This window comes from Pantherophis guttatus, chromosome 3, assembly GCF_059756535.1.
Source record: "Pantherophis guttatus breed Tessera chromosome 3, ASM5975653v1, whole genome shotgun sequence".
NCBI lineage: Eukaryota > Metazoa > Chordata > Lepidosauria > Squamata > Colubridae > Pantherophis > Pantherophis guttatus.
In genome coordinates, this window is record NC_142065.1 from 174,471,561 (window position 1) to 174,499,369 (window position 27,809).

The following is a 27,809-nucleotide window of genomic DNA, read 5'->3' on the forward strand; positions in this document are numbered from 1 at the left end:
AGGAAATTTACTAGGTACTGACCATGTAATTCTTTGCCTTGCCATGTCTCTTTTCTATTCTTTATTTGATTTTTCTTTATAGGTCAGTTTTGGCTTGTTGGTATTCTGTAAGCCTTCATGGTGAATTAGCTTCACCATGAATCTTCTTCACTGTCTTCAGATATTCTTCCAATGGCCTTTTCTTCTCCAACCATCTGCTGTACTTGCAATATTTCATGCTTCTTGCATGAAAATAGTCTTATCAGTCACTACATGGATGAAGGACATGATTCATTTTCCTTATTTTTGTAATCTTTCTATTCAGGTCTTTTAGTTCTATTTTAGTCCAATCCACTATTCCAGCTGTGCATCTAATACTGAAATTGCCCAATTGTTGGTATTTCTTCCACCGAGTTTGGCCTTTAAGACCTTCTTCACTCTTATGATGTATTCACTTCTTTCTTTCTTCTTGACTTTAACTGTACTTGATGTTGTCAGCTTAAAGAATGCCTAGGTATCTGTAGGTACTGTCTTCATCCAGCATAGTTTAGCTGGCTGGAGAATTCTGGGAGTTGAAGTCCACAAGTCTTAAAGCTGCCAAGTTTGAAGACCTCTGATCTAGACCCTCAATGTTCTCTCCATAGGGCACTTTTCACTATTTTTCCTCTGGTCATGAGGATTCAAACTCTGTTGCAATATTTTGGGTGCATATGAGGGCAGTATTGAGCAGCGATTCTATTTCAGATGTGTTTTTCCATACAGCATCAGATCCTGCATGTAAAGGAGGTGGGATAGCCTTGCAGATGTTTTTTATGTTTGATAGCCATGGCCTGACTTGTTTAGTATTGTTGGCAGAGAAATCAGTGCAATGACAAACAGTGAATTTCTTAGAAAAATTCCACTCCTGTTATTCCACTCATCCAGTCTATCACTATTGACCAGCAACCATGTCCTCCACTGTGCTATTGATCTTTGCACAAAGCTGATGTTTCTACTAATTCCTGTTACTTCTAGGCACTTGATTATCCAATCATGTAACAGGGAGTTAAATGTGTTCTTGCAATGAATCCAAGTACATTCAAATTAGTTTTCTTTCTCTTGCAATTTTCACATATCTTTTCAATTAGGAACTGATCTTTTGTTCCTCTATTAATATTATCCTGATTGTACATGCTGAAGCAACATCTCAGCTACCTATAAGTTTCCTTTTATTTTACTTAGGATTCCATGTTGTAAATTAACCATCAAAGATATCCATTTTTCTTGGATAAAAATACCCCAAGGAATTACAGAACAGAATTGGAAGGAACCTTGGAGGTCTTCTAGTCCAACCCCCTACAGGAAACCCTATACCATTTCAAACAAACCCATTTAGTATTTGGTTTAAAAATTCAAAGGTCAATGTATCCATGGATAGCTTACACATGAGTATATATAGTTCGACACTTTGCTGTTTGCTTTCTAGATATTCAGATGTTATATTATTCTTTGTTCAGAACATATTCAGTGCCCAATTTATTTTAAAAATTATCAAACTCCAACATATTTGAAAGAACTGAGCTTTAAAATTGCATCTTTATAATAAAATCAATTTAGATTAAACGTTATAATAGCAACCTTGATATGCTCATGAAAGTTGAGTATCAAATAAAAATATTTTTATGGATATCCAAGTTTAGAACAAAATGTCATATATCCCTAATGTTCATATGAAAACTAATGTTCCCTCACACTTTCGTATTTGGTTAAAACTAATAAGCAAACATTTCAGGAAAAAAATAGTTCCATAAATGTTTGTATAAACAATAACTTCTGTTGAGCTAAAAATACAGTGAATTTTTCTGGTAACTAGGCAACAAGAAAAAAGTCACTTACCTGAATTGCAGTTTGTTTTATGTTATTTCTAAATCCTAACTATACAGATTTTTATTCTCTGTTCTTTAAAGATGACACAAAGAGTGCCTGTTTATTGTTTAGCTAAATTGCTTAATGTATTATTCGATACAGAAAGCAAATAAGATAATCTCTCCTTTATCTGTAATCAGTCATTAGCTTTTTATCCCTTATCTTTTTATAAATGTTTGAATATAATATAGCAAATGGCATACTTAGGTAACTTGCATAAGTATCAGAATGTAGAAGGCATGAAATCAGCATTTTTCTTTTATGCCAAGCAATTCAAATATTGGTCCTATCTTATTTATCTTCATAGAATATATACTTTATTTTTATGTGCTGCTTATTTTACACTTAACTTAAAGACAAGGTCGATTTTTCTGCCTTCTCTATATATAATTTGATATGAAAATGGAACAACTAAAGGAAAATGATTAGATACCTGATATATTCAATTGACTTCTAATGTTTTCATCTCATTCCCATCCATTTCTTTTCTTTCTCTCACCTACTTTTGAAATATTCCCAGCAAATAATTCAGAAGACAGATGTGAATCTTGATTTGAAAAGTGGGACATGTTTCATCTTCTAGAGAAATTTCAAACTTTTTCAGGCAGTAGGACTTACTAGCTGTAAAAAAAAAAAAAAGCAAAATTCTGAAATCTCTGATCAAAGCTCAAATTGTAGAAAATTGGTTCATTTAAAGGGGTTGGGGTTGTACCTCTTTTTCAGGGAATGCCACAAAACCTCAAAGATTCCTCAAGGCACAGTTTGAATAACCCCAATCTAATATATGTTGTCAATAGTTATATAAATATTTCAGAGTTGACTGGTGATAATCTTATGCTTGCTGTTAAGACCACTCAATACTGTAAAAGTTACAATATTAATTCAAAGTAATGAGTCTGTCAATCCTCACTAAATTGGAGTATTTTCAACATGCCCCTAGAACTTGCCGTGTGGAACTGCTCTTAAAGAAATAGTAATGGCGGTAATTTTATTAGCCACTTAGAATTGGAGTGAAAATTACTTTCATAGTTTAGCAGGGTTTGTTTATTGGATTTATTTAGCTACCTATCTGACTTACAGGTAATTCTGAATGGTGTTCTTACTTGAAATCATGAATCTTTTTTGAAAAATTCTCCAATATACATAAGATCACAGAGTTGGAAGGCATAATTTCGGTAAGATCAATCCCCTGCTCCGTGCAGAAATCCAAATTATAGGACCTCAGACATATGGCTATCTAGGCTCTGCTTAAATAAATCCAGTGATCAACTGTATCCACTGTCAAACTGTTCTTGTTTTCTAAGTTTAAATTAGAATCTATCCTTTTATAACATGTGTTCCCTAAAAAAAAAAAAAAAATCTCTTAAAATGTTCATTTGGGAATCCAACATCATTTGGCTGCAAATCATGCCATCCAGACTCACCTTATAGGGGAGATGAGCAGCATAAAAAATTAATAAATAAAAATAAATATCCAACCAGTTCTAATATATTGCTTCTGAGGGGTCCTTGATGCTCTCTGAGTTTGGTTGTTTTCTTGCAGATGTTTCATTACTCAAACTGGGAAACATCTTCAGTGTTAGTGAGAAATGGGGTTATTTTATGTTCTAGTGGCTTGCTCTGTCAGTGTTTGTGGGACTTGTCTTGGTAATTCTTTGGTTGGCCTGTTTGGCCGTTTCTTGATTGGGGTATTGTTTGCTTCTTGATTATTGTGTCTAATGTTAATGTTGGTGGTAATATCTGCTCATCTGGGTGTTGATTGTTCGTGAGGACATATTTGGGTCTTTTTGTTCTCTTCTTGGCTAGTTAATATTTGATTGTTTCTTTTGTGCAATATGTTGTTTATGCCTATGTTTCTTTAGATGACCAATTTGTCAGACTGCCAGGCTTCCAAGAATTTTCTAGGGTTGCCATGGTCTAGAATGGTCACAATATCCAAGTTGAAACTATGGTTAAGTGTGTTCATGTGTTGTGAAATTAAGTAGTCATGTCTTTTGACTACTAATTGGTTTCATGGATGTGCTCTGCTAGTTTTCTGCCTGTTTGTCCTATCTAATTGCAGTGTGATTCTTACACTGTATGTTGTAGATGACTCCTATTTTTTTTTCCCTACAGCTGCTGTGTCTTTTGGTTTACTTAGAATGTTTCGGAGGGCTTTAATTGGTGTGTGTGATATGCTGATGCCATGTGTTTGCAATAGTCTATTGGTGGTTTCTGAAATGTTTTTGATGTATGGCAGTGTTATCCTTTTCACAGCTTGTGTTGGTCAGGCACTTTTTGATGAAATTGTGTGGATATCCATTGTGTTGGAATTTATTGTATAGATGATTTCTTTCCTCTTTTGGATGTTCAGGGTTTTATTTATTTTTATTTTATTTTATTCATTTGTCAAGATAACAGATATAAGTATAAACAGATATAAGTATATTAGATAACAGATATAAGTATAAACATGATTATGAATCCATGAAATGAATATGAATAAAAGGGGACAGTAGGCATGTTGGTGCGCTTACGCATGCCCCTTACAGGCCTCTTAGGAATGGGGTGAGGCCAACAGTAGACAGTCGAAGGTTAAAGTTTTGGGGGTTTGGAGAAAAAAAACCACAGAATCAGGTAGTCCATTCCACTACCATTTAGGTTGCTGCATTGTGTTTGTGCTTGTCTAAATAGTGTTCTTATATAGCTTCTCTTGTGGGATGGTGGGTTGTTATTTTGCTAGTGCAGTTCTTGGTTGGGGTGGGTGACTTTTTGGTAAACTTGTGTTTTTAGTTTGCTATTGCAGTCTCTGCTGATAAGGCTCTTCAAGAAGGTTAATGTGTTGTTTTCTGCTTCCCTTGATAGCACTACAATGACTAACACTGTTTAATCGCACATTTATTTAATTAATTCATTTGTTTGACTTTTTACCTACTTCAGTCCATGCTCAGTGCTTCCTTCTGGGTGTCCACAAAGATTGGTTGGGAACAAAAAAGTCAAGGCTACAATGATACGATGGAAGCCATGTCCTTTTTTCACATGGCTCATACCATGTGAAAAAAGAGGCAGGACTACTACCTCAATACCACCTCAACTTTTTGAACCCCTTCCAGAAGTCATCCCTGGTTCCTTTTGTGGAACTTCTTGATTTATGTAGTTAGAGTATTTGCTTAAGTCTAACTAGCCATTAGTTGAACAGTGTGTGTGTGTGTGTGTGTGTGTGTGTGTGTGTGTGTATCTCCATAATTATAGATGTAGTTAATGGATTCTGTTTAATAAATATTAATCATTTTAATCATTTCTATTTAGCAATCTCTAGAAAAGTACAGTATTAAACTTACTAATATTTACACTATATTACAATTTTAGCCTTATTCTCAAACTTTCTTTTTAGATACTTCCATACTATATATTTGGGCATTCGGAGTAGACAGAGTGGAGAGAATGACAGGTGGCGTTTTTATTGGAAAATGGTCTATGAGTATGCAGATGTGAGTATGCTGCATTTGCTTGCTACATTTCTGGAAAGTGCCCCACAATTGGTCCTCCAACTCTGCATTGTTGTACAGACGCGCACCCTTCAGGCCCTTCAAGGTAAGGATTTCCCTATTCCTTTTTTCTAGGTTTATATCTATGTATATAAGAACCTGGGTTAGATTCACAGTTTAATTTCACGGGCAATAACATTGCTTCATCAGATTGCAATCAAATTAAAGATCTTTAGAGTACTTTTCAGAGATAAAGTTACATCAGATTTCTACAAGACTGGACATAATATATATGAGTTTAACATATTTACATATCTAATTATCTTCTGTACAAAGTCTAAAACATAAATGAGCCATATATAGTTCATACGCCATCTGCAACCCCATAAAATTCTTGGAAGAGCAAAGTTGGCATGGCAAGTTTCTCTTCCTCCCCACCTCTTTCTCCGTCTCTCTCTCTCCCTCCCTCCCTCCCTCCTTTTATCTCTATAGATATAGAGACATAGATAAATAGAGTTCTGAAAATAGAGTTCACATAACAATCCCTGCTAACACCATTACTCAAACAACTGCTTTATTCTATTATAAGTATTCTAAATTAATTAAATATTTCAAACCCCAAGCCCTGGCTTTCCAAGGAGGCAGGTATTTAAAATATGTATTCATTTTTATATTAAATTAATCCATAGCTAATCTACTTCCTTATCTCCTCAAAATACAAACAACTAAGATCTAGGATAATGGCACAAACTGTCAAGTTGGAATTTGTACAGAGACATCATAGCCATGCAGTAACAATGAACATCAAGCAAATAGCAGTAATACAGAAACTTTGTAATTCAGCCATGTATATGTATCAACTGATTTTATTCAATTTGATAAGAGCAAGGACTGATAATAAATTTTAGGAAAAATCAGGTTTTTGATATTATTTTCCCTTCCAAGTTACTCTATGAATGATAATTTTTCTTTAGAAAAGTAAGCCAACTGTTCACAGAGGCTCCATTTGCATTTTTATGTACATAATACACAGGAACATTCTAATACATGTGCATAAGTTTAAAGAAGACATTCCACCCACCTCCCATTTGCATAGAATAGTGTTTGAAATCAGGCTTGACATTTGAAATATTCTGATTTTAAGAACTGTATCTTGAGAGGGTGGCCTTTGATTAGAATAAGTAGACAGTTTTGCATGTTTGCATGTCTGTTTGTGTATAAGTTTGTATTCTATTGCTAGATCTTGCCTTTAATGATTAATCTGGTAATGTCAATGATTTTTCTCTCTATATAATACTTCACATGCACATTAAAAAGCATAAATAAATGGAGTACTGTTTCTTAAATCATATGTTCTGCTGTTGGATCAATTAAGAAATAGAAATTCATTCTAGCATTTTAGAATGCTTTAGCAGACATCATTATAATGAAAAAATGTTTTTGTAGTCATGATACTTCTATCAAAATTCAGTTCCTTTGCTTTAATGCTCTATATTATTATGTACCTTGTTACCTTTAAAATCTGTGTTGTCTTTTTACAGATGGATATACCGGTAATTAAATATATGCTCGGGCCGCAAAATATACCTTTGTAAAATAAAAGACTGATATTTGAGATAGTATACTATTTTTAAGACCAAATTACTTTTAAATATTAATCTCTTCTTTTGTTATTCTGGCATACTAGGTTGGAACACTTTCATTTTTTCTAAATAACAGAATTTATGCAATGGGGCTCAGGACACTATTTGTCTATTTACTACCAGAATGGTTCTCTGAAAACAAGATGGGACCAAATTTGGTGTGATTAGAGAAGAAAACAAAGTTTGAAAAATGGCTAGATCAGTCTAAGGGCTGGAGAAAAAAATAGTCCGGAAAAAAAATTCCCCAGTGCAGCTCTATGGAAGAATAGTTGGAAAGTTGTCCAGAAAGTTGCTCACTGTTCCATTCCAAGCGCCCTCACTTCAAACCACATGATCCAGACTAGGAGCTCAGCATTTGCAGCCTACCCTGCACTTTCCTGTGCATGCGTACACCCAAACACATTCAGTTGCTCCAAGAGGGCAACTGAATCCATTTTGGATTCAGTTGGTCCAAAATCTAAAGATTTTATATCCATGCATCAGCTGGTTATACTCTCATAGACACACAGACAACAGATGTGCAAACACTATGATTAGTTTATGGTGACAAAGTACATGCAAATCAAGATGCATCATGTTACATAGTTACAAAGAAGAAAATCTCAGACCCCTCTATCATAAGAATCCAATGTGAACTGTAATGTTCAAAGGGTAATGAAATGTACATTAAAATGCCACAACACAAATCCTGGCCTTTCCTATTTCTGCCCTGTTATTGTATTGTATTTGAATCTCGTGAATTAAGTCAGATGTCACAACACATATTTCATTTATCACTGTTCAGGTATCCATGACTCTTAAGGTTGATAAAGGGATTGAAAAGTATTCCAAAAAAAAAAACATAGATGCATGTTTTCCGTACTTTGTCTTCTGTTCACTTGTGTCCAATTCTCTAAGAAGGACAAGTCCCTGCAGTTTTCTTAACAAGATTTTTAAAAGAAATGGTTTGTCATTGTCCCCCTTCTGGGGTTCAGAGGGAGTGATTTTCTCAAGGTCAACTAGCTGACTTTATGCTTATGGTGGGAATAGAAAGCCAGATCTCTTGTTTCTAGACTGATACCTTAACCGCTACATCAAACTGGCTATATTTAAACACTTCTATTTCATTTTGGGGAAGGTGGGTAGAGGAATTATGTCATGTCTATTGACATTTTTTCCAAAGTTAATGTCAATTTTAGACATGAACTACCCTACCTGCAGATTTGCAATAAATGGCAGACAAATCTTACACAAGTGATTTTCTACCATGTTTCCCCGAAAATAAGACCCTGTCTTATATTTTTGTGAACCCTGAAATAAATGCTTGGCCTTATTGCCATGCGCTCAAAAGCCCGATTGGGCTTATTATCAGGGGATGTCTTATTTTGGGGGAAACAGGGTATAGATGATAATGAATAACTCTTTTCTTCCCTATTAATTATTAAATTAAAACTGATATTTTTATTACACTCCAATAATCAAAAATAATAGTTAAAATTGGACAGATACCACATTACTCAATGGCTCACTCCACGTTGTGGAGAGGAACATTTTGTCAGAAGCTTCTGATGGTTGCCCCAAAAACTGGGAGTTGCAGAATTGATGCAGAATGAATCTTGAAGCCAAAGCTCATTCTTCTGCTGATAGTTCACAGTAATGGGTACTTCTTCACTATGTCTGATTGATGCCTGCATAACCAGTATCTCCCCTACTGACTTACATAGGATGAAGAATCCCTGAAATGTCTGCTAAACTCCTGGTTTCACTTTCTTTCCTCGTCAATCAACGTGGGCATGATAATAGTCCATTATTTTGATAGTCTCTTGCTCCCCTTAGCTGCAGATAAATTTTCTTTCTTCCTAAACATTCACAACTCAAGAAGTTTCTTTGGGTTGCCTACTATGTTTCTACCGTATCAAATCAATTTTAAGGGATGAAAGAGCTTACATTTCCTCAGAACAATAGATTAGATTAACATGCAGTGGAACTTCTCTTGTTAGAAGATCAAGCTGTCTAAATCTGTTTTGGATAATTCACAACTGTATAGCATTTAACTTAGCATAGTAACTATTGTTAATAGATTACTTAAAATTTTAGAAACATACTCAAGGCATTCTCTAAATGCTAGCATTGTTTAATGCTTTAGGCATTGAAGTAAGACTGGGGAAACTCATATTCTGTGGCTTAACAAGTCCCTGTTAAGCCACAGAAACGCATTGAATGATAGTCAATCACTATCTCTCAACCCAGAGTTCTTTTGTGGGAGGAAAAATTATGGAATAAATGTAACCCTGAACCACAAAAAACAAATAGGATATAAAGGTAACAGATTAAGTTGGTAAAGATGAATAATATTATCCTGATATATGAATGCATAAATAGAGGAGAAAAGAATATACATTCACATTTCTAGGGAAGTTAAGCACTAGACATTTTTAAACTAACTTTTAACTGACAAGTGTTGTGATTTTGTTTTATCCTTTAGAAAGGGCAATCTTTTACTCAAGAATGGAACATAATGACAATTCACTGTAGATGTTCAGATAATATAATATTTAAGAGGCTGAAACACTATAGAACTGTATAAATGAAGCTTAATTTTTCACAGCTGTGCCCTGTTGCAGCAGATTTTATTTTTAAATACTGAAGCAATGCCTTTTCATTTTCTTTTTTTGCTAAATGCAGCCTCAGAAGAAAAGGCCAATTGCTATGCCAATTGTTCAATGATCAATAGACATCCTTTTCAACGTTTTCAGAGGATTGTGGCATTAGAATTATTATTCAGCAACTTGTTTTCTTCTGTTGAGAAGACTAGTCATCAAAAAGATATTTTGTGTCAGAGCCCTAGAATCTAATTTATCTTACATAAATACATTTATGAAACAATGAACATCAGTTAGATCCTTTACAATGAAGAGAACACTGTCATGTTAGATTTTACTAGGCAGAATAATGCATACAATTCAATATTCAAGCAGTTCTTTCTCCATCCAGATCTACTATCTGAAAATGCCAATGAAGAGCCATTTCCTCACACACTGTGCAATTGTCTGCAATATTTCCATTCCTCTGTAGAAGTAGTGCTATAAGCATGAAGATGGGCTTTTCACTGAGTTATCAGGGCAATTTGGAAACACCACAAATATTGAATTGTACCCAGGAGATGTCAAATAAATCATGCTTCTGAATATGTACATTTTATTTATCTCATTCAAGCCTTAATTTTTTTGAAATAATTTCTAAAATCAAACAGTGTAAATAGGGATGGGATTGAGCTAAATCATCTTTTTTATACAGTAAATTTCTAAGTATTTACTGCTTTCTCGAACCATGTTGTCTGGTGAGATCTAGAAGAGATGGTTTTCTTGAATTTCTGCCATCTACAAAGGATTGAGTAGATGAGATTGACCTTTCCCTATGATAGCACCCCTTTTTACAGAAGCTTGCCCTGACTATCCAAATCTCACCCTTATTATTGCACTACCGAAGAACTGTAAATACATGGGTCTTTGGAAGAATATTTGGACATATTATGTTTTTGATGACTTTTTCTTTCGTTTTTGAACTTCATTGTCTTTTTAATTTAATGTACTATTTATTTGTGAAAATAAGTTTCTCACAGCCTTTGGAAATAAGTGACAGATTTATATTTAGTGCAGTAAATAACACCTATCTATAATACTGAATAACTTTCCCATTAAATAGTGAGTTATTCTTTATGTGATTTGAGTTGCCACAAGTGCGATCCATTGAACTTACCCAGTAGAGGAAATTCATAACCACTAAATCCCCAGGAATCTTTCCTTCAATCTCTACTTAAAAACATTCAAATTCATTCTACTTAAAAACATTCAAAGGACACTCTTATTTACCGTATTTATTTACTTATTTAGCACATGTATACGGTGACCCAATTCACACACATTGACTCTATCATCTTCTGCCATAATGTTTTCATTGTTGAACAGCTGTTACTGTGAGGAAAAATTTTCTAATATTTAGCCAAAATCTCTTTCCTCTGAAAGAATTCTGAGCAATTTTGCTTCATTTTTTCCATGATAGCCATTCAAATATTAGAAGACTTCTATCATTTCTCTCCACTGTCTTTCATTCTGAAAGCTGAAAATATTCAGTGCCTCCAACTATCTCTCAAAAGTTTCTTTTCCATAGGCCTTTTTTCTTGATTGCTCTCCTTTTAAATATCCATCCTAAAATGTGACACCAGAACTTAGGCAATATTCTAGGTGTCGCATGCTCAAGTCATAACACAAAGGAATAATGAATCTTGATCTTGACATTATAATGTGATTGATTCGGTCCAACATTGCCCTTGGCTTTTCTGTAGTTGCATTATACTGTTGGCTCATGGTCATCTTGTGATCAAGAGTCTCAGATAATTTTTTCACTAATATGCATTCATGCCTATTATTTCTACTATCCACATGCAGGATATTGTATTTGTCCCTTTTGAAACTTATCTTGGTTTTTTACAATTTTTCTGGCTTTGTTGATATTTTCCTCTAAAACTTTTGATAGAATAACTATCTTTTGTGTCATCTGAAAATTTGTTAATCATATTGTATAATTCCTCGGGGACTTCCTGTTGATGTCGCAGCAGGAATGGACTGGAAAATAGTGGGCTCTGATGAGCCGCGTGAAATCCAGCCGGACTAACCGCTGCCAGGAGGCTTTCAAGCCATAGCCATCTTGCAGGGACGGTCAAGAAGCAGCAGCAGGGGTGGTGGCCATTTTATGGTCGCCACCTTGAAGCTGGGACAACCGAACCAAAGAATTGTGCAGGAGTGGCGATTGGACGGAGTGCTAGAACTGGGTGAGATAAATGCCAATTTATACTTAAAAAATCGAAATTGAAGTTTTAAAAGAATTTCTGAACATTGACTAGCGGCTATTTGGCATATGGGGGGGGAAACATACACGCGGAACAAAGAGAAGGCGTGGACTGTAATATGAAGAATCTAAGAGAAAGTTTTGGATTTGGAAAATTGGGAAAAGCAAAATATTTTAAAAAGGGAATAAAACGATTTACGGAACTTTTAAAAATCATTGGACATTTTGACAAACAATTGGATAAAATAGCCTGCTTTGTAATGGAGTAGAAAAGAAGAGTGCCATCTGCTGGAGGAAAGAAAAAGTACTGTAACATTCTATTCAAATAGATAAAACAGAAGAAATAGCACCTGGAAACTTCGACCTTGGCCATATAGAAGAAGATAATTTGGACACTGTGAGAATATTGAAGGAGTGACTGTGTTTTACATCTGGGTGGTTGTTTTATTTCCCTTCTCTTCTGGAAGATAGCTTTATAATTGGATTTGACTTGTTGAATTTGAATAATTAATAATTGAGAAGAACATTTTAACTTTAAAGAACAAAGGAATAATTGAAGAAGAAAAGAAGAGATATAAACTATATTGACTTAAAATTCTGGCTAAGTGCATAGAGATATAATTGGGGAGGTATTAGTAACCTTTTAAATTGTTATAAAATGAAGTTGTAGATGTATGAAGATGTGTGAAAATAAGCAATTTGACAATATTATTAATTTTAATATTAATGTAAATTAAAATGGACATTTAAAATATTAATTGTAAAGAGAATAACAATGTTGAAATCATGAAAGTGACTATTTTTGCAAAGAAGAAGGAATAGAACATGTTTGTGATAAACCACAGCAGATGGAAAGGTGAAAATAAGTAATCTAAGGATATTAATTTTGATAACAATGTAAATTAAGATAAATATTTTATTGTTAATGATTGGGTAGAAGGAATTAGAGAGACACTTCCGGAAATGGAGAAAGAATGTAAACAACTGGAGTAATTGTAACTAAGAAGAAGCATAAGGCGTAAAGTGATGTTATTTATAGAAAATTGAAAATGATAAAAAAATAATGGAAAGAAAATAATACAGCAGAAGTTGAAATAAGAAGATATGGAGAAAAATGATAAATTTGTGATAAAGGATACACACAAGAGACAAATATTGGGGGGAAATGGGAAGATTAAGATATATTATAATGATGATTTTGATTATGTATAAGATGTGACCTGGTCAACACTGTTCATAAAATATGTATGATGAAAAAAATTTTTTTAATAAAACTTGTCTATAAAAAATATTGTATAATTCCTCATTAAACACACAGAGTGTAACAGAATTTCATAGTACGCCACATAAAATTTTATATAGCTTGATATTGAGTGATGTACATTTACTGGAAATGGCAGAGAGCTTTGTATCCATCTAATGGTAGCATAGGCCAATCCATAATTTGTCATCTTCTCTAATAGAATCCCATGGAATAATTTGTTGAATGCTTTGTTGAACTTAAGGTACCATAGTCATCATTTTTCCATAGCAAGATCAATTGGTCATTCTATGCAAAAGATCAAATTGGTTTGACATGATTTATTCTTCATAAGTCCATACTGGCTCCTTCCACTCTTTTACACCCATACTTATTTACTAATATTTACTAATATTTACTAATCTGCTTCAGAGTTTTCCATAATATTAAAGTCAAGCTCATCATCTGCAATAACTTGATCTTCTTGTTCCCTTATTGACTATAGGAATAACATTTATTTTTGTCCCAAGTTCTGGTATTGTGTCCATTCTACTTGATTTCTCAAAGATTACAGAAAGAGGTTCCAAGAAAATAACCACAAGTTCTTTCACAACTCTTGGATGCTGGTCCAGGATCTTAATACATGATAGGCAGATAATACATGATACCTGATTCCCTAACTTTGGATTCCACTTCTTTCTTCTTTCAGTATATTAAGCTTAGGTTCATCCAAACACAGTCTTCTGTGAGAGAGAAGACCAAAGCAAAGTAGGAATTAAAAATCTCTGCCTTTCCCCCCAAAAATGTTATCATCCTAAAATCCACTCCTACCAGTTGGATCATTCTTTCCTTCCTTTATCCCTTCTTTTTCTTTTTATCTAGCCTTTTTATCTATTACTGTTGGTCTTCCTTGAAAGCCTGGGTGGGCCTAGGTAGATCCCCTTGTCTCTTCTGCATATGGAACACTCAATAATGCAATGAGGATTCTGGGTACATTGGTTTTTCAACCAATGTCTAAGTAGTTAATCTTTTCTATTACTACTTTTGTCTCTTTCCCAAATATCTTATAATACCCAAGAAGGCATTATTCAAATCTTAGGATATCCTTATCAATTTATAGAACATCTTACAATAATATTTTGATATTTCCCCTTTCTTTTGTTTATTTCCAAATATTCTTGACTTCATAATTAGATTTTTGGATCTCCATACTAGTGTATACTTCGTTCACATATCATTCCTTTTACGTCTTCATTTGAATAAATTATGTCTTTCAATTGCAACATTCATTAGTTTTATCCCAATATAGAGTAATTTTTGCTAAATCACAGTTGATATCCTGTGTTAAATCTTGTCCTTCCTCGTGTTTTTCCCCATAGTCTATGCTTTTGTACAAAGAGATTGAATTCTTGGATCACATAATATGATTTATCTTTCCTGTATTTACATGCCCATGGTTGGATGTCTCCACATTCTGTATACCTCTTCTCATCCTATTCTTTATATTTAATGCCATAGCATTTTCTACATTCTTTTCTTCCTTCCACACAAGGTTCAGAACTACATGAACATATTTTTCCAGTTGTCATGAGAGGCAGCCTATCTCTTGCCAGCAGTCCCTGATCTCGGATTTTTTGCCTGTTTTGACTTGTACTCCTAAGTAGTACGGTACTACTATTGATAGATTGAACTGTTTTTTTGTTTTGTATAAAGATAGATGCAAACAATGAATTAAGCAGTTCCAGTTTCTCCCTTCTACCCATCAACTCTTTGCCATTCCATTAGTGGACTGATCCTTTCCCTGACCATTTTTCTTGCTTTGTTGAAGCAAGAAACTTGTTGAAAAAAACTTTTTAAAATTATTTTTGGCATTTGTTGCATCCAAACTGCTTCATTGGTACCATCTATGTAGTCTGTTGTTCAATGCCATTATTTTACAATATTTACTATTATTATTCTTCCTTCCTGTACTGCAACATTCAACAGGAAGGAGAGAAATATACACGTGCTAAATGTTCTACAGATACTATCAGTGCTTTCACCCCTGCCAAATTCTTTGTAGTCCCTTGCAGAATCTTCCAGACTATGTCTGCTTGGATCATTTATTTCCACATGGATGAACAGAAAGGGATACCTGTCAATAGACTTAAACTATCTTTGGAATCTCTCTCCATCATAGTAAAAAGTGTGTTCCCCAGAAAGGCTTCTCTTGAAAGGCTGTCTGGATGATGGATTGCTATTTGAATTCCTCTCAGGGGGGTCTTTAATCAGCATCACCCATCACTGCTTCTTCAATGCAAAGGTAGGAATCCTTTCCTCTCCAGAAGGATTCTTTGAAGTAGAATCTTCTTCCTTGGTCACTGGGGTCTGTACCAGCTGCTTTTTTATCCAGAGACCCATAAACATCTTCAAACCATTGTCTTCAAGCAGGGGTTGGTTCTACTTACCTTTACTACCGGTTCGCAACAGGGACAAGCATGCGCAGAAGCGTTTTTATGACGTCAGGGTCAGTGGGCGGAGCCTCTCGCCAGTTTTACTACCGGTTCTATAGAACCAGTGCAAACCGGAGGTAACCCACCACTGTCTTCAAGATGCTGCTTTATTCTTTGAGGTCCTGGGAAGCCTGTTCCAAAAGACAATTAGGAAATATTTGTAAGGGTAGTAAGTTAGAACTGGTTTTCTCATTTAATAACTGATTTTAGAGGTTGTTTGGCTTAAAATACATACATTTCTGAATGCCATGTCTCTCTCTCTCTCTCTCTTAATTAGATCCACCTTCAAAAACATTATATATTACCAACAATAGAATATATATTACATGAAGTGCAAGTACAAAGGAACCATCTAGTTTTCTTTGGATTAATTTTCAGGTAATATAGACCTGATAAAAAGGAGTTCCAGTTATATATTAAGGGAATTGGTGCAGCTCTCTTTCAGATTCAAAGACCAATGTATTAAGAAATTGAGGATTCCTTCAATGCAGTGAGCAGATGTTGGGCCCTGATATGATTAAATATTGTGTAACTAATATCTGTAATTTTTGCTGCCCAAGGAATGTACATGAAAAACAAATATAATAAACTGTCTATCTCTTCACTTTCAAATAGCAGAGCTATCCAGACCCTGATCTACAATACGTATGACTTTAACCACTTTCTCCCTTGAATTGGAGCTGGAAGCCAACTGGTAGCCATAAAAGCCTCCTTAATTTACATGAGCAAATATTGCCAACTTGCATACTGGACCAGATGAGGCTTCCAAGTGGATTTCAAGAGCAGCCCTATATAGAGCAAACTGCAGTAGTTTATAACAAAGATAATAATAATAAGACGTAAGATTGGTAACATTTAAGATAAGCCTCAAGATACATTCAGATTCAGATTCTAAATCTCTTAGTTACCAATGTTACTATCCTTTTTTCTGTTCTGTAAGAAACAATTTTGTTTTCCATTTACATTCTATTTTTATTTTTAAAAGTGATCTGTCTCTGTAACAAAGATCCAACAGAACAAAGGAAAGAGCTTGGTCCTTTCTTTGAAAATGTGGTTTTAATTTTATTTTCACTAGGATTTTGCACCATAATAAAGGCTATGGAAGAAAATGTCAATAAAGGTTTTGAGCCATATGTAGCCATATTCTTTACATCGCTGTGCACCTGCTGAAGATGATGTCTTTAACAGAGTGGCATTGCTTCAGATTACTATTATGTAAGTGAATGGAGAAAAATCTTTATTGGCTCTCCATTCATTGGCTCCAGATGGGAGTTCAGAGGACATATAATGGAAAGAACTGAACTGATATCAAAACATTTGTTAGCTTAAAAAATCAAAGAAATGACAGCCAGAACCTTACAATGCAAAGCTGATTGCAGACAACAAGCCCTGCTGAGAGCTGCCAAGAGTATGGGTTTGTCAGCATTTTAATTCCTAGTTAGTGTTCAATCACATCTAACATCTGTTTGTTTGGGATGTTTAGAAATGTCTCCTTAATAGAGATGAAGCAAACAGAGGGTTTGAAGCTTAGACTTCTATATTTTAATCTCCTACATTGAGAGAAAAAGGAAGGAGGAAATTAAAGCTATTGTTCCTGCATCATCCATTTTTTTTCCAACCACCAGGCTGTATATCATTCATACTAAAATCGTGTCAATCCAAAGAGGAAAGCTAAAATAGCTAAGCAAAGAAGAAACTTGATATTATACTTATGATATGTAATAAATCAATAAAAAATAACATCTACAGAAATGACAAATATGTTCTTCAAGAGCAAAATTGACGTATTTTCCCCTTTGTGCATGTAAAAAAAGAGAGAGATATTCCTTTGCACAAAAAATGAACAAAAGCAATTCCAATATGTAAAATAAATACATTTATTTAATCAATAATATTAATATTAAAATTAGTATTAATTTAAGATTTAAAAGCCAAAGTGGCGCAGTGGTTACAGTGCAGGCTACTTCTGCTGACTGCCGGCTCCCTGCAATTTGGCAGTTCAAATCTCACCAGGCTCAAGGTTGACTCAGCCTTCCAAGGTCGGTGAAATGAGGACCCAAATTGTTGGGGGCAATATGTTGACTCTGTAAACCACTTAGTGAGGGCTGTAAAGCACTGTAAAGTGGTATATAAGTCTAAGTGCTATTGTTATTGCTAAAAGTTTTACAATTATAAAAATAACATTATAAAATTTCAAAAGGTGAAAAATTCCAAGATGGGGAATTAGCAGTTGTTAATACCGGTGGGGGTTCTTATAGTTGTGTGGGAATGTGGGTTCCCCAGGCAAGGGTGCATAGCCAAGTTTCGATCCCTTTGCAGAAGACCAAGAGACTGGGGGCTTTCCTCACCTTTAAAGACAGAGTTAGTGGCAGAGAAGGCCCTCTTCCTAGACCCCACCAGTTGATATTCTACAGGGTCTGCAGCATATTTCCCTGCCTGAATAAGTGGGATGTGGTAAAGCTGGTTCTATAGGTAGCCTGGCCCTATGCCATGTAGGGTCTATAGGTGATGACCAATAGGTCAAATTGCACCCAAAACCAAACTGGCACCCAGTGCAGTTTGCAGAACAAAGATGTTATATGTGCCTTTCTTTGGGCATCCAATATGGTTTGTGCGGCTGCATTCTGCACCAGCTAAAGCTGGTTGGATTGGCTTTCAAATAGGACTAGGTATACATAATGTTGGTAATGTCAGATATTTCTGGCATATCAAACCTGCAAAACTAACCTCCCTCTGTGTGTGTGTGTGTGTGTGTGTGTGTGTGTGTGTGTGTGTGTTGGGGAGAGAAGTACTATTTGTACACTCTTTCCACATATGCTGTTGTAATTTGTTCTCTAACCTGTATTATAGCTGTTTTTCATAGTACATGAAGCGATGAGCACCAGTTTGTGAAGAGACATCTGCCGGTTTTATCCACTTGATCTTTGCTTAGCTAATTTCATTATTCATCATAAAGTCTCAGAGATTTTCACTTAGTCATTGCACATGAGAATATATTTGTAATCTGAAAAAATGTTCCAAGAGAGGCCAGAAGATCAGATTGCTTCTGATGTTTCAGTTACATGAGTTAAACAGCATGTTATGAGATATAGCTTCTAGGAAGGAAATTTAAGGAATATAGCTGGTGAACTGGGGTCAAATTTAGAAGACATTCTCCTACTGTGACTTCATCCAAATGGAGAGAGAGCTTTCCAGGCTTCTGATTTCTGCTTTTGAGTTTCTGTTTTGTCTTTATATGATTCATAGTTTGTTACAGAGAAATGAGGGCAATTCCAACTTCTGAATAAAATCTTTTATCAGCCTCAAATGTCACCATTAAATATCTGGCCATGAAGCAAAACCCATCCATTGCAAAGAACTCTCCAAATAAATCACTTAACAGTATCAATCTTTGTTACCATAAAAAATTTCTCATTCATATTAGGGATAGGAGTGATTATATTTTTGGGTACTTGTGCTATGATAGAAGTCTTGCTAGTTTTCTTGATTTAATCTGATTTACATACATATTGAAGAGGCCCAGTTTGGTGTACTAGTTGAGATATCAGGTTGGAAATCAGGAGACTGAGTTTTAGTCTTGGCTTAGCCATGAAACCAGCTGGGTGATCACACTTTGGGTTACATAACACTCTCTCTGTCTCAGGAAGAATGGCAAGCCACTTCCAAAAATTTCTGCCACAAAAGCTTCAGAGAGCAGTTGCCACAAGTCAAAACTGACTTGAAACACTAATTGTGGTGTATTGAATCAGACAAGCAAGTAGAATTCAAATGGTAACTTGGCTTCTTATCCAGAATATTATTTATTCCATAAATAATGTAGCAAATAATAATACTGTCTTTATTTTTATTATATTTGAAATAATCATATCTGGTGAATTCTTCATGTCTCGGTACACATTTAAAAGCTTGCACTAAATTATGTTTAAATATGAGATGTGATTATCAGTTGACATTACGCATTACAGCCTACTAGGAAAAGAAGCCAAGTCACTCACTAGATATATATTTTAAAATTCCAATATATAGAAATGGAATTTAAGAAGAAATTTTTTTTAGAAAATAGTTGCATGGCTTTTTACAGTAATTTGGCATATCTGCTAGATATCATTCATCGTTTTATGAACAACTAACATCTCTAGTTAGCAGTTCTAAGGTAATGAAATATTGGTTCAAGTAAAGTGGGAGAATCATGCAAAAAATGGAAAATGTAACATTCCGTATCTTGGAAATTAGACTGGATTATTTTAGGCAGATTATATTTTGTACAATCATCCCACCATCCCAATGGCTATTTCAGGAAAAAGACTATTAAATGTTAATATACAAGATCATTATTATGGTATCTTTATATTAATCAAATTGAATCTTTTAATTTGTGCCATATATAGAAAGCTCTTTTGTTATGAGATAAAAAGCACTTTAAAATCTATGTTAAAAAATAATGTGAAATGTTCTATTTTTTTTAAAGTCCAACTTTTCACTACTTTTTTAGCTGTTTTTATCTATCGTTAACATAATACATTATCTTACTGTCTGGTTGCCAGAATACAGAATTGTTGTAACTTTACCTTTACACGTTATGACACTTTCTAACATATGGTGAGAATTGAATCTTTTAATACTGACTCATTAGTCACTATGACTTATATATATTCTCATTAGCACCCAAAACTATGTTACTATGTGAATTAGCTGCTGGTAATGTTACAAAGTGAGAAATCAGTTTTAGCTTTAATATAACACCTGTATCACATTAAGCATTCTAAATCAGGTTTATCTGATATATGTTAAAATGTGAGTTGACCTAATTGTATTTATTCTATATTCAAGATTCTATTCAACATCGAAGAGTGAGAAATAAGCATTATAACCACCACTGTTTATCTAGTGCAGTAAATTGTCATTTCCATATCTAACAGTAAGAATAGAAAATATTATGCCAGATACACATTGCAATATATTTTAAACATTGGCACTTGCATTAAACAACTCTTGAGTTTATTGATTTTTTTGTCAAAAATGAATCAGTTTGAGTTTTACATCAAATCAAGTATGTAATCTAAGGTACATCAGAACCCGAATATATAAAATTATCTTACCAAAGCCAAAGGTACCGTATGTTTCAGCGTATAAGACGCATCTTTTTCCCCCTAAAATGGGGTGAAAATTTAGGTGCGTCTTATACACCGAATGTAGCCCCGCCCACCCACTGGCCCCACCCTTTGGCCTCTGCCTTATAGCAGTTACCTCCTTGCAAGCAAACAGCAAAAAAACCCAGCTCCTCTCAGCTTCAGCACAGCCTAATTAGCACAAGTTGATTGGATCAGCCTTCTGACTCTCAGCTGATTTGCTCTCAGCTGTTTTGCGCAGGGCTCTGCTGCTTGCTGCAAAGAGGTAAATTGCTGGAGCAGATTTTTTTTCCCCTTGTGCTAATCAAGCTATGCTGAAAACGAAAATGAAAGTAAAGCAGGCTGTTTGCTGTTTGTTGCAAAGGCAAAATTGCTCAGAGGCAGAAGTCAGAGGGAGATTTCTTTTTCTTCTTTTCCTCACCCAAAAAGGTTGGTGCGTCTTATACTCCGAAAAATATGGCAATTAAATGGAAATTATAGAATTATACAGGATGAACACATTTTAGAAGAGCAGTCCCCAATCTTTGCAGCTTGGTGACCCATCTGGGGTAGGGAGAGGGAGGGGAATTGGACGGCACAAGTGGCAGGCCAGCACAATGCATGTTTTTGTGCATGCAGCCCTTGCAAGTGCCCGCTGGCCCACCTCTCTCACAAGTAGAGCTGAATGTGTGTGCACTCACCACCCAACCACTCAAGCAATCCATTTCTGATTAGGCATGGCCTGATAGTAGGCCGCAGCCTAGGTGTTGGAAACCCCTGCTTTAGAAGACTTAAGAAAATTAGTGCTGTTTGGGGGTATTGGGTAGTTTCCATGTAAGGCAATTGACACTGATCCATGACTTTGGATCCAAAGTCTAGACACCTTCAGAAGAAATTGAAAATGGAAGATGTTTGGGGATTGTTGTCAAATGCTTCCTGGGATGCATGCTTTTTATAAAGTTTCAGTAAGTATTTCAGTAAGTATTAGGGAAAGAAACCCTATTCTTTTCAGTTTCATTGGGTGTAGTGTGAAGGTGTTAGCCTAAAAAACAGCCGGGAGTAGGTTCAAGGTCTCCCTTAGCCATGAAGGCTAGCTGGGTGAGCCAGTCACTCTCTCTCAACCCAACTCACCTCACAGGGTTATTGTTGTGGGAAAATACTGTAGAAGGAAGAAGTATTAGCTATGCTCACCACCTATGAGTTGGTGATAAAATAAATAAGCAGGATAAAAATCTAATAATCTTCGTTGTCATTATCTTCATCTTCAACAATCATCATCTCTTGCTTTCCCTTCCCACTCTCTTTCTTAAACCACTTATAATGTGAATTGCATTTTACCCCATCCCACTCATTTTTATTTATTCGGGTGAGAATAGATACTAGCTAGAATCATCCCTTATGCTTTGGATGCACTAGAAACCAGTTTGCCACAACTGGATTCTGAATATAATTTATTTTAATCAATTTCTGACATTAATTAATTTATAGGTACTGAGCTCTTGCTTCCAAGCAGATGTCGAAAAGCAAACACAAAGAAGGATACTAATGCTTGGGAAATTGCTTGCTCCAGATTTGATTTCTAAAAGTAATAATGATGATTTTAAGGCAGTACCTTTCAAGATGGTTTTATAAATCTAGGTTGGTTTTAAATAATTCTTTTGAATTTTCTTTGAATTGATTTTCAGAAGAATAGTATAGGTAGATTTGTCTTTTACTGGAAAGGAAAACAGTGATGACATGTCGAAGCCAAAAAGAACTCCATTTCCCCTTCCAAGCCTTGACATTTGCAACCTTGGACATGCACAGCAAAGCTTTCTGTACATCTGCTCAATATCTGCTGTGATATTCTTGTGCAAACAAACATGTAAATGTGTGCTATGATATTTCCAGAATTTATATAGCATTGAATCGTAAAACTGAAAAAGTAATACATCTGATGTTTCATGTACTTTGACCTTTATTGTTTGGACCATAAAACCTTGTTAATATCCTGACTTATATTCAGTGAAATTTTGGAATGAGAATGCCTTACTTCAGGCTTATCTTATCTTCAGGTCAAGATAAATTTGGGGGTATTTCATGAGTTAAAAAGAGAATGTTATATTTAAACAAATCCTTATTTCTGAGAGAAAGAATCACAGGTGAACTTTAGAAATAGGCACAAAATATCTTAATATTTTAAATGCTAAATAACTTCCCTTCGTTTTTTTTAAAATAACTGTAACATCTCTTTGCTTCATATGGCTTTCCATAATACTTGACATATTTAATAAGTTTATGAATTAAGATTTTCAGTAGTGAACAATTATTACAATGAAAACAAGAAAATTTGAATAATTTAATGGTCTGTTACTAAGCTCTATCACAAGTAGGTAACCATTTTAATTTGCTTAAACAAAGGGTGGAAAACAAAAGAATTGCACAACTCTTGTGAATGAAAAGGAAAGATTCATTTCTATGTCTATATCTAGATATTACTAGAAAGCTGTATGGTTGGCATTTATTTCTCAATTGCATTTTTTCTTTAACATCTTAATGCTTAGTTGCATTATTGCTTCTTCCAATTATTTGATTGTTTTGACTGTATTTTGACTGAAATGTTGTTATCTATTTAAGCAATTCTAAATGGATTAGAAAGTGTAGAATATACATATTAAATGAGAAGATGAATAGACATATATAAAAATATAGTTTTAAAACACTTTAAATATTCTCACTGACCCTTAGCTTCTCTTTTATTGTTTTTTCCCCATTCTGTGCTATTTTCCCAACAATACTCCTTTCTGAAGTCTAAATCTGCCATAAATAAATACGTAAATAAGATTTTTTTACCACTTTTTTGTGGTTGAGTATTTTTCTCAATTATTATGTATTTGCTTATTTATCAAATTTATATAGTTGACCATCTCACAACAACTCTGGTTGGCATATAACAATTAATTAAACAAAAAGTATATAAACATTTTTACATTATTAAAATGTAAAAAAGAACATTTAAAAAAATGGAGTGGATGTTCACCATGGAGGCATCTCAGGATTCTATTAGTCCCCTGGGACCCTCCTGCCTGATGACATAGCCAGGTCTTGAGGGATTTCTGGAGAATTAACAGCAAGGGAGCCAGCCTCACTTCAAGGGAAAGAATGTTCCATAAAGTGGGTGCCATGGCACATGCCTGGGACCTACCAAATGTAGCTCCCTAACAGACAGCACCAGCAACATGCCTCCTCTACCAGATCTGTTGTGGCCCATCAGTGGCCTGTGCAGTTAGTAGCTGATTCTGACAGCGAGGAGGCTGGTGTGGTGCTGCGCCAGTAGCCTGTGCAGTTGGCACTCTAATCGGACAATGAGGAGGCTGGAGAAGATGTGGTACCAGAGGCGGGGATTCAGCCAGGGCCTTCAGAACCTCCAGAAGCTCCCATAAGTGAAGAGGAAGAAGAGGAGGAGCCTCTTCTCGATGCATGAGCATCGAGCTGCGAAAAGACAGGAGGGGCTCCTCAGGAGGAGGTCTCCTCAAGAGTAAGGCTTGGGGCTAATTGGCCACTCACCTAGCCTATTTAAGGAAGAATGATGACTGATGCAATTTGCAGTAAACATCTTCGTTCAAATTCCTTCGCATCTTAATTTGGCTCTTATTTCTCTCTTATCAGTTTTCCTGCAAATTGTTTCTGGGCATCCTGCCAACCATAGTAAGATTATGGTTATCTGAAATACTGTGCCTCAGAACTGAGTTATTATTCTTTGAATTCTTGTCGGCTGTTAATGAAGTTAAATTAACAGCCCTTGTTCAGAAAAGGCTGATTTATTGTACTTGTGTTCGAACAACTAAGAAAGTTCATTAGTAGTCTTTAATTAGTAAATTAAGGTTTGTACAGACTTTGTGTGTGCTGCGTTCTTTGGGGTCCGTACCTGGGGCAGAACAAGATCTGATGGGATGGGCAGATATAAATGAGGAGAGGCGGCCCACAGATAACCTGGCTCAATGCCATGAAGGGCTTTAAAGCTTAAAATCAACAGCTTTTTTTCTTTCTCCTTTTAATATATTTATTTATTGTGTTATATATACATATACATATACATATACATATACATATACATATACATATACATATACATATACATATACATATACATATACATATACACATACATACATGCATGCATGCATACATATATATAGTTGCATACGTTGTACTTGTATAATATAATCTTTAATAAAGTTATGGGGGGGAAGGGAATTCATCACTTTTAATTTGACCTGGAAGCAAACTGGCAACCAATGCATCTTGCAGAAGAGAGGTATATCACCTTCTGTTCTAGAAGTACACACACCTGCCTGCACCACTACATGCTACATCAGAGGAAGCTTCCAGATACTCTTCCAGGGCACCCTATGTGAAGTGCATTCATAGTGATACGATTGGAGATTACTAGAATGCGTGTGACTGTGAAAAGAGCCCCCTGATCTAGGAAGGGGCACAATGGTACACAATACAAAGATGTGCAAAAGAACCTACTCTTTGAGAAGGTTCCCAGATTTTGCATTGGGTCTGCCTGGACAGTGTAAACCCATCCAGCACCAAACATGGCATAGGCCTAGACGTGGCAGACAAAAACCTCATAATCACTCAGGGTTTAGTCTGTTGTTTCCCATCCAGACCCTCAAAGACTCCACACACCAGGATAAGATATTGACAGCATTGCTTAAATTATCACGACCAGCCATGTATAACTGGGTATCATTAACGTACTGATGAAACCTCACCCATGGAGGCAAATAAGCTCACTCCGCCTCACGTTAGATGTGGAATATCTTGCAGTACTCCACATAACAGGGGCCAAAGATGGGATCTCTGCCCCTCCACAGCAACAATGGCTGAATCAACACTGAAAAAAGGATGCCAACCCCACTCATGCCACTCATCTCCAATCCCCTGAGCCAAGATTGTATGATCAATAATATTGAAAGCTGCAGAGAGATCAAGTAGAACAAGGATAGTGCATAACCCAATCCCACCCTCACCAGAGTTCATCCAAAAGCATGACCAATATTGTTTCTGTCCCATATTTAGGTCTACTGAAAAGATCCAGATAATCCTCTCTTTTCAAGGCCCTCCAAAACCTGCTCTGCAACCACTTTCTCAACCACATGTATGCATTCTACATACAAGAATTTTAACTAAGAAAACATAACAGGTTGCTTTCACAATTTCAAAGACATTTAATCTCTACTATCATGTCCTACTCACTTAGGCCTGTTCATAGGATAGCTAACAAATTGCTTATTATAGCAAGTTTACAGTCAAAAGCAAAACAGACATTAAATTGTGCTGCAGTGCCACCTAGTGGATTATATGTATCGTGAATTGTGTGAATATTTTTTTTCTGCTTTAACAAATTACATGTAAGTGATATATACCCTACTCGTTAGCAAAAACAGTCCTTTTCTTAGCAAAATATTCATGCATCTTTTTAATACTTCAGTATCTGTATGGTTGTTTTAATTTTAACAAAGAAAAAACAATACCAACATTAGTATAAACTGCTTTGCTACGTCACATTTTAGTGTATCCTTCCAAGATTTTGGGATAATTGTACTTTCCCTTGTCTGGGAAAATAGTAATTACTTGGGACTGTGCTGGGATTGGGGTTGAGGGAAGAGCAAAAGAAAATTGTACAGTTATTTTTGGGAAAACTCACAACCTGACCAACTTTCTTGCTCGCCTACATATTTAATCAGAACTGCCTTGCCATATGATTTAACAGAAAAATACAATATTCCAACAGAGGTGTTCCTATATTCAGCCTGTTTGGCCATAAAATTAATTCAAAAGGAATTAATCATTCCTTTGAAGTGAGGTTGGTTTGGTCTGGGATATAATGTTAGGTTTTATATACTGCACTTTCAGGAGAAATCAGAGAAATTGTAATGGTTTCAGAGATGGTGAATAACAATGATCAAAACTAGAAACTAAATTCTATGAAAAGAGACTGAAGGATTTTATGTTTTAGCCTTGAGAAAAGCTCACTGAGGATGTCAGAATGATGCTTTCTTCAAATACCTGAAAAGATGCTGCTTTTCTGCTGAAGAAAGATAAGATCTGTTCTTACACATTGCAGAATATGAAATAATGGTTATAGGAAGACAGATTATGACTGAATATTAGAAAAAAAAACCTTCTCAATAGTAGAACCACCAATCCTGAAAAGTGGCAAATACTAGACAGACCTTTACTGGAATGTTCTCCTTGAATTCCTGCCCTGACCAGGGTGTTGGACTAGACTAGGGGTCAGCAACCTTAAACACTCAAAGAGTCATTTGGACATGTTTCCCACAGAAAAGAAAACACCGGGAGCCACAAAGCCTGGGTGGGTGTGGCCAACTTGACATCATTCACTCCCACCCAGTCACATGACCCTCAGCCATGCCCAGCCATGCCTCATCCCTCCCCTCCCAGCCACCTCTTGTCACACTTGGCCACGCCTCGCCTCCCGCCTCAAAGGCCTCAATGTATCTATAGTTCTGTAAAAATGTTGTTCACCTTTTTCTTTCTCTCTCTATGTCTATCTGTTTCTCTCTCCCTCCCTCCCTCCCTCCCTCTCTCTCTCTCTCTCTCTCTCTCTCTCTCTCTCTCTCTCTCTCTCTGATTCTGATTCTCTGACACCTCATCTCTAGCTGGGTCTCGCTCCCCAATAGACTGCCGCAGGAAACAGTGGGTGGCTATTTTATTAATATGGATTTTTATGTTTTACATCTTTTATATGTTTATATAGTTATATCTTGTTGTGTGCCACCAAGAATCGCCTTTGGTGAGCTGAGTGGCTATTTAGATTTGATAAATAAATACTTTCTAAAATCTAAGGCTAACTCTGGGAGTAAGTCCCTTTCCACAGCCAGTCTCATCAGAATCTAAGGCAAAAAGGACCCAAAAGCCAATGCAGTTTCTATAAAATCATTTGCAGGACTGAACTATTCATATAAAACCTGGGTGAGATTACAAGATATCCAAATACCTTGGAAGGGAGTGGAGATAAAACCTCCAAAAGCAAAGCCCATAAAAATCCTTCTTCCAGCCCTTGTTAGTGCTGGATGTGCCTTGGTTGTTCAGGGAGATGCGCGACCTGCTCTCCGCCCCAACACACCAGCCCA

The 27,809-nt window shown here is 35.6% G+C and overlaps 1 protein-coding gene and 1 long non-coding RNA gene across 3 annotated transcripts in view; one reads left to right on the plus strand and one right to left on the minus strand.

Moving 5' to 3' along the window:
* The window catches only part of XKR4 (XK related 4), an 83,591-nt gene that overhangs the window by 53,440 nt on the left and 2,342 nt on the right, over positions 1 to 27,809 (plus strand). The window contains exon 2 of the mRNA XM_034429785.3: positions 5,258 to 5,457. Coding sequence (XP_034285676.2) covers positions 5,258 to 5,457 — 200 coding nt within the window. The remainder of the gene's footprint in view (positions 1 to 5,257; positions 5,458 to 27,809) is intronic.
* On the minus strand, positions 283 to 27,809 carry LOC117672801 (uncharacterized). Of its 2 annotated transcripts, XR_004593375.3 has the most exons (3): positions 27,674 to 27,809; positions 15,509 to 15,684; positions 2,305 to 2,505 (listed from the first exon to the last, which is right to left on the minus strand). It is a non-coding gene; the product is annotated as an uncharacterized LOC117672801 (long non-coding RNA). The 2 variants fall into 2 exon arrangements; XR_009620164.2 differs by lacking the exon at positions 15,509 to 15,684 and having other exon boundaries at positions 283 to 2,505.